Genomic DNA, 21013 nt, shown 5'->3' on the forward strand with positions numbered 1-21013 from the left:
GGAAAAATACGCTACCTTTTTTCTCTTTAGCATGCTATATTTACACATGATCTAATTGTCATGAATAGGAGGCCAGGAGCACTATGGCAACGTATTTGGTTGCTAATTTTAAACAACTATTTGTTAAAGAACAACCTCCACTTGACAACACTTACTCAAAAAAAGAAATCATTTCTAACTACTCCCTAACAGGCTTACTGATTGTAGTTCTTTTTTTTTCCCCCTATTTTTTGCCTGCCTAGAATGTATTTTCTTTTGGTACCAATCCCTCCAGTTTCCATTATGCACAGAGATCAGAACCCTCAGAGCATCTGATGCATCTGGTGGTCCACGTGGACCCTCAATCAACAGTGATGGTTAACGAGAAAGTTGCTAACACCAGGCCTCATCTTGGGCTTGATGAAGTGAAGGTGGATTTGGTTCCTATCTTGTTATGTTAGTTTCCTAGGGTTGCTGAAAACAAAACAAAACAAAACAAAACAAAACCCAAAACCAACCACAAACTTGGTAGCTTAAAACAACAGAATTTATCTTTCAGTTGTGCAGGCCAGAAATCTGAAATCAAGATGTCAGAAGGCTCTAGGGGAGACTCCTTTTTTGCCTCTTCCAGCTTCTAGCAGCTTGTAGAGTTCTTTGACTCTTGGCATCGTAACTTCAATCTCTGCCTCCATCTGCATGTGGCCTTCTCCTCGGTGTGTCTTTGTGTCTTACATCTGTCTTTCCTTTCTCTTATACCAGTCACTGGATGTAAGGCCTGCCCCAAATCCTGGATGGTCTCATCTTGAGATCCTTAATTGAATTATATCTGTAAAGATCCTTATTCCAAATAAGCTCACATTCTGAGGCTCTGGGTGGATGTCTTTTGGAGGCCACCATCCAGCCCACTACACTTGCCTCTGACACTCACTCCTCCAGACCCCAATCTCCAGGTGCTCAGGAGATGAATCTGAGAATCTCCTATTCCCCTCCCTGCTTCCACTTAGTTTTGTGACTTCGTGGGTTTATGGCCCCAACTTTGGCTAACCTCTCTCAAGGGCCATCTCAGACACTAGACACATATCAAGATCCATAATAAATTTGCAACATCAGGCAAGCCTCCTTACTATTGATTGGGTTGAAGCTTGCAATTTGTTATCTCTTATTTCCCTCTTCTTTTTTCTTGTCTTGTTTGTAAGTGGAAAGGCTAAATAAATCATTTTCAATGGTATTGTGATTTATCCACTGCAGCAGAATGTGGTGAATAAACTGTGACAGCCTCATTTCTCATCCATTTTGTGCTAAATGTACTTCTTGATGTCAGAGGAGTTCATGGAAGCAGAGAAGGAGGGGACAAGCAGTGCTATCTTATTGGGCAGAACCCACCCTAAGTTGTCTCTAAAGCAGGCCAGCATGTGATTGCTCCCTCCCACACACCCCTACATGCAGATTCATAACCACGAGAACTGGAATGGTAGACACCCAATGCAAAGGGGATTAACAATGGCTGGACACTATCATTGGTTAACTGGGGGTGAACAGACAGGTAGATGGGTGATATCCCATTTCAGTAGACAAAATACTGGGATTCTCATCAGCAAATTGGTGGGCATATAAAGTGAGAGGAGGGCTATTGCCATTATCAGATGTTTTGTCCTTTGCAGTGTGTTACCTTGTTTCCAATTACAGCACTTCCACTTTCTTCTAGGGAACCAGCCTCCCAAGTTCTCAGTCTCTGTGGTTTAGACAGGGTTTAATCTACCCTTTGGCTCCATAGGTGGAGATGTGAACCAGGCTGGGCTATCGGGTGACCTCCTGCCCATGCGATTGATTCAGGGGTAAACAAGTGACCAAAGCTAGTCCCTAGAGTCAATCAGCATCAGTCCTTGGGCATTACTGGCTGGAACTAGCGGGAGAGCAGCTTTCTTTTCATTGGTTGCTGAGCTGGTAGGGGGTCACTGTAGAAGGGCTATCTCCACCTGTCACCACCTGGGAAGCCCACCTAAAGATGAAGTCCACACAAAGGAAAGCAGGCAGGGGTCCAGGGGCAGAATCCCAGTGACATGATCTGGGCATCCTGATTCGGTTGTACCCCAGCCAAGGCAAACTTCTGCGCTTTTCATTACATGAATAAATTATCCTTTTCTGAAGCCAGTTTGGGTTAGGTTTCTATCACTAGCTGCCAAGAGTCCTGATCAATATGGGAATTATCTGAGGTCTTAAGAAATGAGTGGACCTATTATCCACGGGTCTACAATAACGATAACCATCATTTATGGCCAGATTTTGTGCCAATTGCTTAAATGTGTCATCTCACGTCTTCCTCATAAAACCCTGTGAAGTCTATCATTGCCTCCCATTTTAAGACAAATTATAGCTGAGCTAGGTTAAGAAACTCTCTTGAGTTTACACAGCTAGTGGCCGGGCCAGGATTTTACTCCAGGCTACTGTTTCCAAAGTTTATGCTCTTAACTGGCATAGTATAACTCCCTTATGTTACTCAGGGCTCTTAGTTGCAAACAAAATAATATATCTGGCCAGTTTAAGCAGGTCTGGAAGCTATATAACCAGGGATATGTCCTGTGATGTTCCAGTGTCACCACCACTCCATCCCACATCACAGGTCTCCAACATGGTGGTTCACACTAGTGATGCTTGGGACTGAGTACCAGAAGTGCCACCTCATTGCTGTTGAAAATTCAGCCACCTCCACCACCATGATTCTGGAAATGTCTGCTTCTCCACTTTTCTACCCTTGGAATCCCCATCCTATGTGGGTACATCTATTGGCAGAACCCAGATGACATACTTGTGCTCCAGCAGCAAGGGAGGCTGGGAAATGAGTTTTGCCTTCTATCCTTTGACTCAAGAGGCTCAGTGACCACAGCGTGACAGCATTTTGTTGTTGTTGTTCTAGAAATCTTAATATGCCATATTTGAACCAAACCAAGTTTGGTTCTTATACTTCGGAATGTCTTAGAATTACCTGGGGATCTTACCAAAAATAGATGCCTGAACCCAAATGAAAACCTATAGACTCAAAAAACGTCTGATAATGAGGCTAGGGCATCTCTAGTTTTTAATAAGCTCCCAGAGGATTCTGATGAACATCAAAGTTTCAAAAACACTGACCTCAAGGTTTTTGTTGTCTAAATTGGTCCACATCATGTTTGTTCTCTCATCCCTCTAAACCTAGGTATTAGTCAGTGCTGGTAAATGTGGAAGTAAAGGTGCAGTCCTTTTGGGACCTACTAGAAGGACTATAAATATGATTTTTAAAAAGCTCTTTATGATTAGCTGGTAAAAGAAAATACTCTGAATCCATCTTTTCATGTTATTTTCTTAGAAGTATCACAGTATCAACTAACATCTTATAAATTAATAGGGTGAGTTCTAGTCTTATTGACAAACCAGTCTGACTGGCAAACATTTTTAACTCTAAGAGTCTCAGTTTCCAAGTATGACAATTTTATAAGCCAGTGTACAAGCTGATAAGGAAAATTAAGCTAATTTAAAAGAGCATAAGATATCCAGTTAAAATGATGACTGAAGAATGGTCATAATTTCTAGTTCATTTTGTGGCCAATGTCAAATTAACTATGTCTGTATTTATTGTCAAAGGTAGCAACCTTAGGTTAATAAATTGCTTTCTTTATGTGTGTAGTGTGGACGAGGTATTATATACAGTATTATGTTTTCTTAAGTGAGCAAAATGTGTTGCTTTCAGCCATTACCCAAAAAGATAGAAACTGTCATAAGTTACATACTTAGGCAATTCCATTTCATCTTTCATGCCCAGTGATACAAGGAGCAAGTTTATTTTCATCTCAGATCACTGACTGTATGAGAAAACTTCAGGACCACGTACCTTATCACAAGGCCTGCTCAGCTGACATTACCCCATCCCAAGGAAACCAAGAGGAAGTTCTCTAAAGGGCTGCAAAGTGGAAAGGCGGTGACCAGACAGACTTGAAAGTGAGCTTTGAAATGCTTTTCAATGTTCTAGCGTAGGTCCTTGACATTTTTCAGTCTTCATTAACACAATCACTGTATGTACCCTTGCTTTTTGCCATTCTTTTATCTATAGCTATCTTAGCAAATGCAGAAACTGGTACCTAAAAGTAAACTTGCTAGCTTTTGAAAGTTCTTTAGTTAAAATAATACCTTAGCTGCTAAAGCACAGTTACCTAAGACCTCAAAGTACTTCAGTAACAATAGCTGGTTAATCCCCCCTAGAGAATATTCAGAAGCTGAGACCAACCCTGGAGTTCGTCTTTAGCACCCCACCGAGCCCCTCACCTGTTCAATGTTCTGTATTTCCAGGGCCTTCAGTGATCTCATGGGGCCCCGACAAGCCAGGGACAAGGATCTTAGAGCCTAACTATTCCTCCCAGGGATTTTGCCTTCTCTTAGGCACCTTTTAAAATGGAGAAGTCTAAATGAAACTGAATTACTATTGACAGCATCATCTTGAGCCCTGTAGCAGCTGGCTGGTAAAAATGTTTGAAGAGTGGAAACTTTTAGGCATCAATTCACTCAGTGGAAAGTAATCCACTCCTCACAATGCAAGTACTGTCGGTACTAGTGATTATACCCATGTGGCATAAAATGACTATGCATGTAAGAATATTTAATAAAGGAAAGTGGAACGTATAACAAGGGAGAGGGGAATGTTTATAGGAACATAAGTGCAGTGATTCTCAAACTTGAGACAAAAGTAATCACTGGGAATAATTGTTAAAAATGCAGATTTCCTGATTCTGACTTCAAAGATTTTCATTCTCTAGAGGTGGTTTTGGGTGTCTGTAGTTCTACAAGCTCCCCAGGTGATTCTGATAGAGTGGCTTGAGAATTACACATTAAGAAATAGTTCTGTATTCTCCAGTCCCCAAATGAAAAAGTTCTGCCATGTCCTGGAATTCTCAAGATTAAATGATATCAATTAGTATCTGTTGAATTCATCTGATGCTATTTGGCTCTTAAAAAGAATGCATGTAATCCTCAATAATTAGGCCTAAGAGGAGGAAATGAACAATAATTCATCACAAATTCTGAAAAAAACCAAAAAATAAAAAAACATCCCAAATAGTTCTACTTAACTAATTGCAGTTTTGGTGATCAAGTAAGGCAGAAGTTCAATGTACTAGTATTCTGATAACTGATGACTGTTCTTAGTGGGGTTACACACAGGTTTTCAGAGCAAGGGCCTAAGCCATGAATTCAGATATGAGTAGGAAATTCTGGAAGACCAGTAAGGTAGACCTTTGGTATTAGGCTCCATCAGGCCAACTCCTATGTGATGTTTATGACTTGACTAAGAGCCACGGGCCTCTGGGAGGCTCCTTTCACCTTCTAAAACTGGGTTAAATGCAGTTACAAGGGCTTCCTAGTATCCACTAATACAGGGATCAACCCCAAGCATATCTCACTGTACACCACCCACACTGGTGTGATTCTTCAGGGCCTTCGCATAGATGGTCAGTCATTTTTCAAACTGCTAGCTTTTTTCACTTTTTTCAGGCTTCTCCTTAAAAAACATCTCTTCAGAGAGACTTTTCTTATCACCTTATTTAACTAGGCTTCCCATCCTCAACCACCTGTCACGGTGTCCCGTGACTCTGCTCTCTTTAGAGCACCCACTACAATTTGTGAATTGTTCCCCCAGTTTTATTGAGAAGCAGTTGACATCTATCACTGTATGAGTTTACAGCATGATGGTTTGATTTACAGAGATTGTGAAATGATTACCGCCACAGGTTCAGCTAACAATCATTTTCTCTTATAGATACAATAAAAAGGAAAAAAATGAAAAAAAAATTTCTCCTTGTGATGAGAACTCTTAGGATTTACTCTCTTGACGTCCCTATACATCTTGTACAGCAGTCTTGGCTATAGTCATCGTGTTGTGCTCTTATCTGACCCTTTTTACTGACATGTTCTGCTCTCCCACTCATATAAAACCATGAGGCAGGGAATCTGTGTTACTCACCTGTGGACACTCTGTAGTGACTAGCACAGAACCTCCTCTCAAGGAGAAGGGATACGAATGCCTGGTTCACCACTGTGTTCTCAGCACTTCGTAGCACCAAGGACACACCTGTGTTTAATAAATGTTTACTGAATGAACAAACACCTTCTTTCCTCAAGAAATACTTTTTACAGGGAAATGATCTGAAAACTCAAAGGCTCTCTTTCCTTGACCCTATAGGTCTCGATTGCTATCATTTCAATGCTTAGCTTTTGTACTGCAAAATATCTCTTTCAGTCACTTTCCCCGTTAAGGAAGAGAGGAATCCGCAGTCCTGTCTCTCTAGTAGTTCAGGTTCTAACTCTGACCCTATATAATACAAAATCAGGACTTAAGAAAATAAAAGAAGTTAATTTCCCCCTGGAATTATAAAAGAATACATACTTTCTGAAAGAATAGAAATAGAAAAAGACAAAAAACCAAAAGAATACAAAACCTCATAAACAACCAATCCAGGGAAAAACCCACCAGCTGTCATGTCACCCTGTGACATGTAAAACAATGGAGTCTTGGTGAGAAACTGAGTGCCAGCCCCTCTTGTGCCGCGGTGCTCTTAAAAGCATCTCCAATTTGTCTGTCTTGTGTTTCTAAACAGTTAATATTTGTAGTTACACTGGGATAATAAAAATCTGGCAAGTGATCTGGGGTGCAAGACTTGTTTTCCATGATAGCCCCCACCATGATCTGATTGGTTAGAACAAATCTTTACAGGCTATTCTCTTTACAAACATTGCCTGCTCCAGGTCAGTTAATAACATTACAACAAACAAAAGAAAGATAAAGACCACAACTTCCTCAGATAGAGATGCCATTTTATTTATACATAAAAAAAGTACACCTCAGGAATTCTTCTTTTCTAAAAACAGTCTTTTAATTGTACAGTTTGAAATGAAAAGACTGAAAGGGGCAGTGTATAGCTTTAAAATTTTGTACATACTATAGTCACAGTTAATTTTTTAAGCTGCAAAAAATATACCTCTCCTATAATAGGAAATGCATGACCTTTTGTTAACTGTAGGCTAAAATCACATGATGGCACGAAAAGCCAAAGTAGAAAAATTAATATTATGAAACAGGAGACTTGGTATTGATGTTACATGGGTTACATGCACCTACCTCTTAAGTATATAACCAACCGAGAATTTTATTTTTCCCAAACAATACCTATCATTGCCATGGAAAAAGTGAAGAGAAGTGATAAGGGCTCTTGTAAACAGTCTAAAAACCCTCTCCCATGATCATACATTTCTGAGTAATAATGTTAACATTATCCATCTTATATAAGGAACAAAAAGTGTCATGATGTTTTGGGAGCAAATGATTTTTATAATAACTGTTCATCTATTCTGAAGCATGTAGGCCTCAGTATGATGTAAATCTCAACATTACTTTCAAAAAAAATCATTAATTCCAAGAACCATTAAATATTCAACTGATAAATTGTCAAGTAGCTGCTACATCTGAACAAGATTAAAAAAAACTCTTAGTAAAACCGTAGCTTTTCTTTTCTTTTTTAGCACAGGGCTTAATTTATGATATTCTTCCCAATACAAAAAAATTTATCTGATGATACAGTCTTATTACAGGTGTAGCTACCTTCTCTCACCTTTTGTCTCCCCTCCCAATTCCCCCACTAGCTAAAGCCATTTATGTACCAGTAATGTGGTTAATATTCAAAGCATCAAAATCTACCTGAGACAATTTAGAGAGTTGAACAAAATCATATAATTTCAGGTACAATGAACTTAAATGTCACCTTCACCAAACAGCAAAGAATGTGAAAGTATCTGCTCAACTTTTTGAGGCAAATGTTGTTCTTTTTTCTTCTTCATTTTTAAGTTTCAAGAGGTTGCAGTTGTATAAAATTTGGCCAAGAAGTATAGGAAATTAAAAAGTTCCTAGTAAAAAATGTCAACAATCCCAATTTTCTGCCAGATGGAGGAGACTTGATTTAACCTGGACTTTCACAGCTTTGGACGAGGGGAGGGGACAAAATGAAGACCAACTTCCCATTCTGTGCAAAGAGCTACTCTGTTCTTCATTGTCAATGTTGTTATATTGGGTTTAGTCTCTCCATGGGGCAAAAAACCTCTGGCCTGGCCTTGCATTTTGTTAAAACTGCCCTGGGGTTGTAGGAAAGAGCACTAGACCTGAGGTACCAGTAAGGCGGCTCTCATGGAAAGTGTTAGGCAGAAGAGACTTTTCTTCCTTTGAGGTCACAGATATTCCAAAGGTGAGGGAAGAAATGGTAAATATCCTTTATAGACACATCCTTATTTTCCCCTTAAGATGAGAAAAGCAAAGCAAAAATAAGCATCCAAAGATGACATTTTTACTTTAGAAACTACCAAAACTTCCCCCTAAAAACATGTTAGGAATGTACATAAGGATGAGGGACTAGAAAACATTTCTTCCTTTCATCAGGGAAAAAAAATTATAACAAAATTAATGAAAGTAATAGATGCTCTGGTACAAAGTTTTGTGTTTGGACAATATCACTCACTAAAAATGACATCTTTAGTCAGAAGGCAGCTCTGTTCAATTCTGCTTGGACTAGAAGCTCTTTCAATTTGCTCAGGAGAAGAATTCATCTTTTAAATAGCAACACTCCTTGAGCAGATTACTGTTATGGAAATTATCATTGTCCTTCTATGATCAGAAGAAAAAGCTGTCCCATAACTTGACTGAACAGTTTACTCAATTTTCATAAAGTCTAAATGAACTAGAACTCAGAATCTTTTCCCATTAAAATTGTGTGCTTCATCAAAATTAGAACACAGAACTAGCAGATCAATCAGAATTAATTAGTAAGAAAATATAACTTACAGAATTTAAATTTAGGCTTTAACTAGTCAGAATTCAGAATTTTCTGTTTAACATCTTAAGAGGCAGTGCTTAAAGCATCAAAAACTTATAATAATCCATCAGTGTGGTTTTGATTATAGTTTCCATTTCCATTTTTGTATTCGGGGATTATGAGTTTGATTTTTCTAAAAAGCTATTCATGATAGATATAAAAGATCTGTTCCCAATCAATTAGCTAAAATCTGTTAAAGATAAATGGGCAAAGCCAGATCATCCCAGAGCAGTTTAATGACTTAGAAAGCTTTGGCTGAGATCAAGAGACTGAGTCTTAAGACTTCACACTGCTAATGGTTAAGGGCATATCTTGTCCCTCAGGTTGCCTCCATAGAAATACTTCATAAAGTTGGAAAAATGCAAATAGTTTTTCCTTAGCACATGGAATAATGCAGAGGTCCCTCTTTCTGACTTAAAAACAAACAAACCAAAAATCCCAGACCACAAATAAAAAGCCCTGATTGCCCAAACAAGCAAACTGATAACAAAATGGACAAAACCTCCATACTCTCTATTTTCAAGTAAACTTTGTATATTCATTGGCTGTGGGTTAGAGGGAAAACGCAAACGATTTCAAATTCATGGATTTTCTGCAAGGACCCCAACGCACTCACTCTGGGTAGGTTTGTAAAATCTGACAAGGGGATCTGAGCTGTAGGAGAGACTCAGCGGATGGTCCAGATCAGATCTCAGAGACACCACAAAAATTAGGGAGTTGGGGGGAGGGACGATGCTCAAAATAATTATTTGAAGAAAAGCCCACACTTTGTCAGAAGCCGAAGACACACAGATTCTATTCCACACAAGACACGCTGATTTTACATTTCCATGTGACTTTAAAGGATGCACAGAACAAAGGAAGTCTGTGTGGTTTTTAAGACTAAAGTAATCCACTAATCTTAAGAACTTTAAAACCAAGGAATAAAGGTGGACAGACAGAAAAAAAGAGTATTCTTCAACTCTTCTTCACTGCACAGGGAAATCCCCCTGAAGTAAGAATAAGAAAATTCAGTAAGTTGGAAAATATTTCTAACTCTGTATTTTCCCTTAAAGTCACATTTTAATATTGATGTAGGTTTCATACAATTAAAAATCACAAAGATTTTAGGAAGTAACTTTTTTTAGGAAGTAGCTTTTATGTAATCAACATCACAAACCCTTGTCAATTCGGGCTATAGACGAGTGATGTAATGGTTTTGAACCTTAACTTACAGAGAACCTTTCAAAAGCAATGAACATCTTCAAACTGTGATCTTGTTTAACATAAAAAGACTGCTAGCAAATCTCATTTTTAAATAAAGCATGCATATTTATCCAAGCTTCAAACCACACTTTCCTTTGCCGTTTCTCATAAATGAAAAAACTTTCATTTTAGCATTTTGAATAGTAATGTCCTGTTAAGTTATTATGAGGACAAGGCTACTTTTCCTGGTGTACATTTTTTATTCCACAGGTTTGAATTTTCAAAAAAATCATAGTTTACATAGGAAAAAAAAGATCTGCAGGTTTATAATCTACTTTATTATAAAAGGGAAATGAATTTTTATACACAATTATTTATAGACAGCAGAGTATTTAGTAAAGCTCAAATTCATCAATATGAAAATATACCTGTAATATACTTACTTATAAAAACATATTGCCTTTGCCATGTGAAAACCTGGTGTTTAGTTCTCTAGATTTCTTTATCAGGGCTTTTTTCTGAGCTTCATCAAACCGATGAACTTTGAGATCCTTATCACGGTCAAATGGTATTCTTTCTTGGGGCTTGTTTTTATCTTCAGCAGCCTTATTCTTTAATTTTTTATGATGAATGTCCATAAGAGATTCTGACCTTTTTGATTCCTGGGGAGAGCAAGAGAATAAAAATAAAAATCTTTAATGTGTATAGATAACTGGCAGAATGTAATCAGGAAACAAAATAATGAAGCAGCAGTGGCGAACATGAAGGAGGGCTATTTACAACCCCCCAGGTTTTTCTAAATCCAAGATAGCATCTCTGAAGAAAATATGTATCAGAGGCAAATTCAATTCAACCAAAATGTGGGTATCTACAAACTACATGCCACACAATAAAAAAAGGGCAAGACAGAGAGGAAACAAATGTTTAAATAACCATAAGGAAAAGCATGGTGTGATGAATCAAAATTAGAGTCTGAACCAAGGACACAGTGAGAAGGAAGAGCAATTATTTTTTCACTTGGGAGACCAGTTAAAGCTCCATGGATGCCCTGGTCTGTGAAGCCTGAACAGCTGGAACAGAAGAGACAGGCACTGCCAGGCTGAAGCGAAAGCAAAACAACGGGCCACCACTGACAAAGTCCGGGGCCTGTGCAGGATACACTGGCACACTCTGTGTGCCTAGAGAATTTGTGTTTCTTTCTGATTGCTTTCTCATTTCGTTTTCAGCTGGGGCAGGTGCTCGGTGGGGTAAGCGCTCACATTTTCTTCTTCCTTTTTTTAAACTGAAGTATGGTTGATTTCCACTATTATATTAGTTTCACATTTTCCAATATATCTAGTAGGATGAGGTCTGAACACAGACAATTGGTTTCATAAACTGGAAGTTCATTACAGACCACTCAGTACTGATTAAAGTAAAAGGCAGATGGCCCTGGACTGGGGAAGCCGGGGGTGCGGTGCAGGAGTAAGTGCAGCTAGTACAGACCAGCAGCCTTCAAAGTGGAGTCTATGTATTCCTGGGGGCCACATGGAGTGCATTCCATGGGGTGCGAAGGCACAGAGAAGTTTAATCCACCTACAATTCTCAACTTTTTCACGTAGTCTTACTTAAAACTGACTTGTCTGATACTGTATCTCATGAGGATGTTTCCCTTTCATGACAGCCCTTTCCCATTTAACAAAGGAGAGGCCCTTCAGAATCTTATTGTAGAATATTGTCTTGAAGAGCAAGTCTCCAGAGCATCAAGTAAAAAAATCTGAAATACTGGTACAAATGAAACTGCTAATCAAGGAACTGTAAACCCAGGAGGCTTTGTATCCTTCTGTGTCTTAAACTTATTTCTCTTTAGAGTGTGATGTCCTTTTGGAATGGGTATTTTGGCTTTTGTTGGAATGTTGTGAATTCAGATTCGCTGCTAGATGGGGCAAAGAAAGAAAGGGCAATTCCTGCTTAACAATCACCTCTCTTCCAGGCCCAGCCTCCTGGCAAAGACTATAGTAAAGAGCAAAGATGTGAAGGAGCTCAGTGAAAGCAATACAACTGGTAAGAAATGTTGAAGGTGAACTAAATGTCCATTGACAGATGACTGAATAAAGAAGTTGTGGTATATTTATACAATGGAATACTACCCAGCCATAAAAAACAATAAAATAACGACACTTGCAGCAACATGGATGGCCCTGGAGAATGTCATTCTAAGTGAAGACAGAAAAAGAAAAAATATCATATGATATCACTCACATGTGGAATCTGAAAAAAAAAAAAAAGGACAAACGAACTTATTTACAAAACAAACAGACTCACAGACATAGAAAACTAATTATGGTTACTGGGGAAAAGGATGGGAAGGGATAAATTGGGAGTTCGAGATTTGCAGATACTGACTGGTATATATAAGACAGATAAACAAGTTTATACTGTATAGCACAGGGAACTATATTCGATATCTTATAGTAGCTTACAGTGAAAAATACGAAAATGAATGTATGTATATTCATGTATGACTGAAGCATTGTGCTGTACACCAGAAATTGACACAATGTTGTAAACTGACTATATTTCAATTAAAAAAAAAAAAGAAATATTCAAGGTGGCAGTGTCTTCTTTCTAGACGACAACTCGGTACCTGCCCACCTACTTCACAATTCAGAAGTGTCATAGGAATGGTCATAATCACATCTGTTTGAAGGGAAAAATGAAGTCAGATTTTCTGACAGAAAGGAGGTCAGAAATATGCCCAATATGACAATCAGATCTGACTTTGTCAACTAGGTTATGTGGTAGTTATTTCCTATAAATTGAGCTCAATCTGGATGCTGTATTAGTAAATATTTATTTAAATTAGCACTCTTTCCATTTTCCTAATCCCTCTCATTTAATTTATAAATTGGTCATTTCATAAATTTTGATAAAGTCTTTAGGAAATGAATTGATTTGCACATCAAGTGCTTTCTAATTCTTTATTTTTAATGAAATTTGAGGTAAGAAATCAAACATTGAAAGAAAAAAAATAGGCTATCAATATATACAGCATGGAGAAACAGTTAAGAACTTAAGTTCTAATTCAGAAAAATCTGTGTAGCAATGGTGGTTCTGCTATTTTCAACACTGGTGATCTTATTAGGCAAGTAATTTAAGCCTCAATTTCTCAGATGTAAAATAATAAATCATAACAGTAATAATGTCCAAATATTTGGGTGAGATAGGAGTTAATGATCTAATATCTAATGAATACAAAGGATTTAGTACAGTGTTGGGATATATAATAATTATTCAATAAATGCTAAGTGTTCAATTTACCATGGAGGGTATAGCTCAGTGGTAGAGGGCACGCCTAGCATGCATGAGGTCCTGGGTTCAATCCCCAGTACCTCCATTAAAAATAAGTAAATATATAAACCTAATTACCACTGCCCTCACACACCACACACACAAAACCTCCTCAGCTCTCAATTTACTGAGCATTTACTATACTGTAATCCTCACAACACATCTGTAAATTAAATGTTATTATTCCTATTACACAGATTTGGAAAAGTACAAGTGAGTAAATAAGCCCTGTTCAGGGGCTGAAGAGTCAGGGCACTATGTCCCTTCTTCACCCTGTTCACCCCCGGCCCTCAGTACCCAGTGGGCTGGCGATGCTGCCAGCTTGAGCCCCAGTTGAGAGATCACTTATAATAATTTTTGTTAATAGAGCATTATGAGGTTTAAGAAAATAACTCAGAAATTGTCTAAAGAATTGAATGACAGCACTATAGCAAACTCTGTTCAATTCTCATCCACTTCTTTATGTGAACATGGTTTCTTAACTCTTAATTATAAAACTTTTTCTTAGATTTATCATTTTTTACTTGACTATTTGTGTATTTTTGTTTTTTGTTTTTTTTTTGTTTTTTATTGCTTTATAATCATTTTACAATGTTGTGTCAAATTCCAGTGTTCAGCACAATTTTTCAGTCATATATGGACATATACACACTCACTGTCACATTTTTTTCTCTGTGAGCTACCATAACATTTTGTGTATATTTCTGTGTATTTTTGTTTAAATTTTTTTTTAGGTTTTTTTTTTTTTTTTGGTTGGGGAGGTAATTAGGTTTATTTATTTTTAGAGGAGGTACTGGGGATTGAACCCAGGACCTACTGCATGCTAAGCGTGCGCTCTAACACTTTGAGCTATACCCTCCTCTCTTAATTATAAAACTCTTAACTATAGAGACAAACAAACAAAAGAACACATTTAATGTTGAAACCTCTCTTATTCTAGCATTAAGTAAGCAACATTCATTCAAAGACCAGGAACTAACTGGAAAAAAGTCTTTCATTAAGTTAAGTTCACATTTTACTTTCTATGTTTAATAACTGTTTATCAAAATTTGTAATACATTTAAATTATTTTGATCAAGTGAAATTACACCTTCATCCAAAAGTAAAGAAAAGTATAGACATTTAAAGAGTTAGGCACAGGAAATTGAAAAAAAAAACTTTTCATTTCAATTTATGTGCATATTTTTGTTGAAGTGAAATATGGCTTATCAATATAATCATATAAGACTTTCAAGCGTAAAAATGAAGCCCATTAAGATAAAATACTGTGGCAGAAGAGAAATGAAATTATGTATTCAAGGAGAAAAAGAATGAAATAAAATTTCCAGCTGTTAAGGAAGTACTTGTTCATATTTTTTTAATGGATAATAGTAGATATTAAATTGCTATGGCATTTTGATTCCATTTGAAACATTTAAGAGAGCAATTCAATATGCTATAAATTTCATCGCTGGTAACTACTGAAACTTATAATGAACATTTTTCAAGGTCAAGTAGAAGGTTTCTTTGAGGGAATACTGAGTAAAAGTACTGGTCTCTTGACCAGTTGACCAGTTGAAACAAAAAACAGATTCCTGAGCCCCATGATAGATTTTAGTGAATCAAAATTGCCAACCGTGGGTCTCAGAAACCTATGCTTTTAAAAACCACCCAGGTCCTCATACAGGTGACCTGTAAGATAGAGCATTCTTTCTGGTAGTTAGGTGACAACACAAAGAAGTGGAGTAGGGTTAATTTTAGGATGGAGAAGTATAAATACAAGTATTTGTGAATGAATAAATGTAAATCTATGCTATGAAAACTTGAACTTTTAACATCATTTCTCCACATTCTTCCTCTCTTTTTCCACAAATGAGATAATAACTCATGAGTGAGATGATAAGGATGAAGGCAGACAGACTATCAAGCATTGCAAGGGGAAGGACTGAGGATATAGGAAAGAGCTGGAGGAAACAGCAAAGTTTGGAGGGGCTGCGTGCAGACATGAGAAAGAGGGAAGCTGTAGAAGCCCTGCTTTATTTACCCAGAGCCGCTGCTGAGGAAAATGACCTGCACTGATGAGCAAAACTGTGCAGAAGGTAACAAAAAGCAAACACAAACGGAGAAATAAAGATGGCAGGTTTCAACGGACTGATCCTCTATGTTAGTAAATTAAACATCAATAAAAACAGAGGAATAAATTAAACCACTGGACTATTATAGGCAATTCAAATAATTCAAGTGCTCAAATTTATTATGATAAAAGAAATGAGCTGTTATACTAGCTTGTTTCAGGTTTTCTGTCTGTCTGGCTTAGCATAATTTGCACATTGTAACCCAGAAGACCGAACTAATGCTTGACTATAAATAAGTAATAAAACACCTAGAAGCAGTCAGTTCAGTAAAAATCGCACCAAACTCCAGTTCAGGTAGAGATCAATTTACCAAATGACCAATGTGCTGATTTACCAAATTGAATCATTTAACAAAAATGTGTGTGTTTTATACCAATTTGTAAAAGCCAGAGCAATTTATTTTGAATGGGATAGTTTTTCAAAAGCTTTTGAAAATTCATACTGATCCTAGTTGTTTGGTTTTTTAATATTTTTACATATTTTTATATTTTCTCCCATATTTAAATCTTTACATCAAACATTCCAAATCAGCTTACAATTTTAAAATGTATGTACTGAGGCTCTCTAAGAGTTAGTAGGGCTCTTACTTTCTGATCATATGCTACCCATCTCTAGGAATTAGATTTCTGATATATGACTGAAGTGAAAAACGAACTGAAAATATTACATGAGATACATTAAAAAGCCCTACACAAAAGGATTTTATACACACACACATAATACAGTTGAGAATTTTTCATAACAGATGTATAGAAAAAGACTGAGATGAAAAGGAAGACATTCAAAAAAAAAAAAAAGAAACAAGAAAAGAAGAAAAAATTAGAAGAGCATTAACAGATAGAAAAAAAAAAAGGAAGGTCATATATTTTATTCTCTGACTTACATTGTATGAGGACACCTGCTCGGCCAATCTCTTTTCCCTTCCTGACAATACATGTTCTTCATCCTTCTTAGTGAATGATTTTTTTGCTTCTTGTGTCTCCTGAGGAATGAACACAGATAACACATTACTGAACCATATAATTAAGAGCAAATAAAAAAGACATACAATTATTTTTATTCAGATTGAGTAATAACAGACTAAACTAAGCCAGGCCTGTTGAATCTCTTCTCACTAGAAATGTTAAGTTAATATACTTGATAAAGGATCTGTTAGTGTCCTACTCTAAGATTTTCCTGAAAACAAGAAAAAACCCACCCCTATCCAACAACCAATTGGAGTTTTATCAAATTCAGAGATGAGTCTGACAAACAAGATGAAACGTAGAAGAAAAATAAGGCTTAAGACGGGGAGGGTATAGCTCACTGGTAGAGCGCATGCTCTGCATGCATGAGGTCCTGGGTTCCATCCCCAGTACCTCCACTAAAATAAATAAGTGAATAAATAAACCTAATTACCTTCATCCCCAAAATAAAAAACAAAACAAAAACCAAAAAAAGAAAAAAAGAAAACAAGAAGAAAAATAAGGCTTAAGAAATTTTATGTTATCTGTTTTCAAAAACTAGGAGAAGCACTCTAAAAGGAAAAAAAAGAAAACAAAAAGAAATAAAGGGGGTACAGAAAAAATAAAAAATAAAAATAAAACTATCTTTATTCATAGATGACATGACTGTCTATGTAGAACACTCCAAAGAATCTATTAAAAACCCTTATGGACATTAGTAAGCAAGTATGGCACAGATGCAGGATACCAGGTTAACATACAAAATATACCAGCAATGAACAACTAGAATCTGAAATTTAAAAAGAAACACCATGTACCATAGCACACACACACAAATGAAATACTAAGGTAAATTTCCAATAAATTTTAATTAGGAAAAAAAAATTCTGGAGAATACAGTACCAACCAGGAATGAAGCAGGCCTGCATAAAAACAATTGAAAACCATTTTTCTCAAAGCATTTAATAGTATTTATACTTACTGTCCTCAAAACAGTATTATTACTGTTGCTATTTGCTCAAGAAAGCCAAGGAGGCCGCCATATAATTTTTATCTTAATAATGGGCTGAAACAACACTGTATTTAATAAAGTATGTTAAAAACATAGGAATAGCTAATTTCTTATTTTTCCCTAAATTTTTTCTCAGAAACAGATTCTTTTACTTGTAAATATTAAGAGATAAATGATGCTCTGCTAAGATGGAGGTGAAAACCTGACCAGTTAAGAATTAGTCCATCTACTCAAGACGGGGAGGTGAGAACATAACAGGTCTTATTCAGTTAATCTGTGCATAACACTTCCACTTCTTCCTAAAGAGCAATCTTACTTCACTTAGGCCATGTTGCAAAGGAAAGAAGTTGTCTTTTTGGAGACGATCTTAAAGGCTAAATGATAAAAACGCCAATATGTTACCTTTATAAAAGACCAGTTAAGAAAGAGTAGACAGGCATTTCAACGCTAGTCATTCAAGGTGTGTGGCTCACTTCTATACCACATCTTTTGTTACCTATTTGCCCTCAGGTGTGTTGGTTCACCTTACCTTTCTATTACAACTCTTGGATTTCCTTGAATCCTCAGGGCAAAAGAGAATTTATGATTTTGCCATCTATTCAAGGTACGGTGCTAAAATGTGGAGATTTACACATACCCTCCGTGTTTTAAGAACAACATTGTCTATTTCACAATCAATTCTTCACTAAAATGAAAGTATCCTTCAGGGCTTTTTCTATTACCTGTAACCAAATGGAATGCCTGGCAGAGGAGATATTCAATTTTGCGTCACAGAATGAAAATAGAACTCCTCATGATTCTAGGTACTGATGAACAAGATAAATAGAATTAGAGGAATGAATTAAGTGTGAAACTGTTTAAATCAGAACTGACAGAGCTATAATCATAAGGTGCCAATTAGTCAAGCATTTAAGATTTCAAAGGGACAGTTTAAGGAAATTGAAACCTTCGAATGGAGTAAATTTAAGGAGCGGTGCTGAGGACACTGGTTGGATTCGTAATTTACAATGGAATATTTTATAATAAATGGAAAGATGCAAAAAAAAAAAAGAAAATCTAACAATAATGTATTTTATGCATACTTTCGGGGGCATTTTTTGGGTAAATTATTCAATGTATTAATGAAAGTGCTTTTTGTCTGTCTTGGAGGGACCATGGAGTTTACTGCTCTCGAGCTACTGTCATTTTCAGAGAGAGTCCCTATGTATCACTTAACTTGCTACGTTAATCATGGCTTTGGCTTTTTTCAAAATATTTTAAAAAATTAACTTTCATGGAGATAGTACGCTGTATAAAGGAGGGGATTTGGAGTCAGAAAAGTCTATAATGGGATTACTGTTCACCACTTACCACATTTAATTCCAGAAAAGTTGACCTCATAGAGGACAGTTTCCTTGATAAAATGAGGTCAATAAACCTATGTCTCCAGGTTCTTCTCAGATTTAAATGGGATAATTTATTGGGAAATAGTAAGCAAATACTCTGGAAGTAACTGGTATCACTTCCTTTTCTTAGAACTTTCCTTCAGGGGAAATCTTTTCCCTTTGAAATTATAATTTAAAAAACAGTACACTTACCTAATTCTGCCTTATATTTTTTTCAAAATAGAGCCAACCTGGACAGAAATACAGGAACAAACAGACACTCTCACCTTAGCTTTTCTTTCCCTTTCGGCTGGAGTATCTGTCCAGACTGATCGATCTCCAGACTTGTCATCTGCTCTTCTCTTGAAAGTTCTGGGCCCAAGACCAAAGTCTTTCATTTCTGGAGGAAGCTCTGTCATCCAAGACTCTCTGGTAATTGGTTTAGATGAATCCTTTAAGAGAAATAAAAAATTAAATTAAAAAAAAGCAGCCTGGAAAGTGTTGTATGTGTGTAGAATACTGTATAAGTGACTGTTTCTCAATTGAGGCTTGAAAATTAACAGACTTTAAGAGAAAGAATTTAATAGATGATTGATGTTTGTGGTAATGTACGTTATAAATACTTCCATCTAATTTACTATTCCCTAGACTTCATGTTATCTTTTGCCATACAGAAATTTTTAAGTAGGCAAATTTGCCAGTTTTTTCCTTTTATAGCTTCTGAGTTACCTAGATCCTAAATTTTTATACACATACATATACCTACAAATGTACAAACACATTTTTTTTAAAGTCCATTTTTCGAATTTAGATTTTTAATCTATTTAGCTGATTTCTCAGAGTAAAGAGTATTGTGTATTTAAGACTTACATCATCTCCTTTAGCCAGTTTTTCTTTCATTCTCTGGGCTCTTTTTTCAAACTCTGTGGTTACACTATAGTTAACCGGTCCTTTGGCAGGCATCGGTCCAATGATGTCCTCCTCTTCACTGCTATCTGTTTCCTTCTGAAATAAGACGTTACTTTTAAACCAAGAGTGGAGCTACAGGTTATAGAAAATGATCCTAAAATTACAAAACAAAAAAGTGAACACTGTGTTGCTGGCTAATTACTGAGCAGTGAGCACCTTTTCTGGGCTTTCCTCAAGTGCAGGTACAGAGATGACAAATCCAGGGCATGTGGATTGTCCCACCTCCTCTCCTATGTCTATGGCAGACCTCGGTGACTTATTTCAGCTCTCTTCCTGATGGACACAGATGTGGCCTCACAATTCCTCTCAATGTTAATATTCCAGGGAATTAGTAACAAGTGATCAGAAATGACACAAGTTGAAACCATTTTCATTCCTGCTGTAAGATGCACACAAGTAAGACATTCTGGGAAGCTGTGTCAGCCTTCATGGTTTAGTATAGTCCACTGAAATGGAAATGCTGTGCAATACCTCACAAAATGCTGGGCCGAATGAGTTAATTTGGTTCCCAAAGTACCCCTCTTCTTCCCCCAAAGATATACTAGTATTCCAATAATTGAATTCAATTAGTTCATAGTAAATTATTTTAATAAAGGGTTTTCATGTAAGACTCTGTTAGATGCTATACACAGTAGGGATTAAAATAGTCCTTGTCCTCAAGCAGGAGAGAGAGAAAGATAAAGAACAATAAGACGTTTGTTCTCCAGCTCTGACAGGCAGCTTCCTCCTCTTATTTTTTCAAACTACCAGGATTAGGTGTTCATTTATGTTGTTTGTTTTCCCTGCTAACCACTCAGTGGTAACTTTCTACCCGTAGTTTCTTCTCCAAACCCTGACAGCAACTGCTTTTGGTGCAAATAACTAGATAATTACACAGTCTCGTGGCTTACCCTGACTCTCTCACACACCCCTTAGTAACTATGGATTTTGGTATACAGTGTTTCATTTGAACTTCATAACAAAACTGTGAAATGGCATTATTATTCCTGTTTTCTTTTTGGGGAAACCTAGGTTTAGAGAAGTATATTTTGAAAGGTTAAACAGATTGTTTGAGGTTATAAAACTAGTATCCGAGACTCATATTCTAAGATCAAGGCCAGTATTTTTTCTACTTGTACTACAGCAGTCCCTCTATTTTCTTTATTTCAACTGCTAATGATTTAACTTTAAATGTTTATAGCTTACCTTTGCAACAGTAAGCTCTCAGCAAAGACATTATCTCAAACATATTTAC

General features: G+C 36.7%; 1 protein-coding gene and 1 non-coding gene across 3 annotated transcripts in view; one reads left to right on the forward strand and one right to left on the reverse strand.

Moving 5' to 3' along the window:
* Positions 1-6799: 6799 nt before the first annotated feature.
* Positions 6800-21013, reverse strand: part of GPALPP1 (GPALPP motifs containing 1) — a 31643-nt gene continuing 17429 nt past the window's right edge. Inside the window, exons 5-9 of one of the 2 annotated variants that reach the window (XM_045514025.2) lie at positions 19681-19812; positions 19098-19262; positions 16374-16472; positions 10490-10708; positions 6800-9850 (exon numbers count right to left, since the gene is read on the reverse strand). In XM_045514025.2, coding sequence (XP_045369981.2) covers positions 10490-10708; positions 16374-16472; positions 19098-19262; positions 19681-19812 — 615 coding nt within the window. In that variant the 3' untranslated portion in view covers positions 6800-9850. Of the gene's footprint in view, positions 9851-10489; positions 10709-16373; positions 16473-19097; positions 19263-19680; positions 19816-21013 lie in introns of both variants that reach the window. The other variant, XM_010951382.3, reaches the window with a different exon arrangement.
* TRNAA-UGC (transfer RNA alanine (anticodon UGC)) lies at positions 16781-16853 on the forward strand. The gene has a single exon. It is a non-coding gene; the product is annotated as a tRNA-Ala (tRNA).

Source organism: Camelus bactrianus, chromosome 14, assembly GCF_048773025.1.
Source record: "Camelus bactrianus isolate YW-2024 breed Bactrian camel chromosome 14, ASM4877302v1, whole genome shotgun sequence".
Taxonomy (NCBI): Eukaryota; Metazoa; Chordata; class Mammalia; order Artiodactyla; family Camelidae; genus Camelus; species Camelus bactrianus.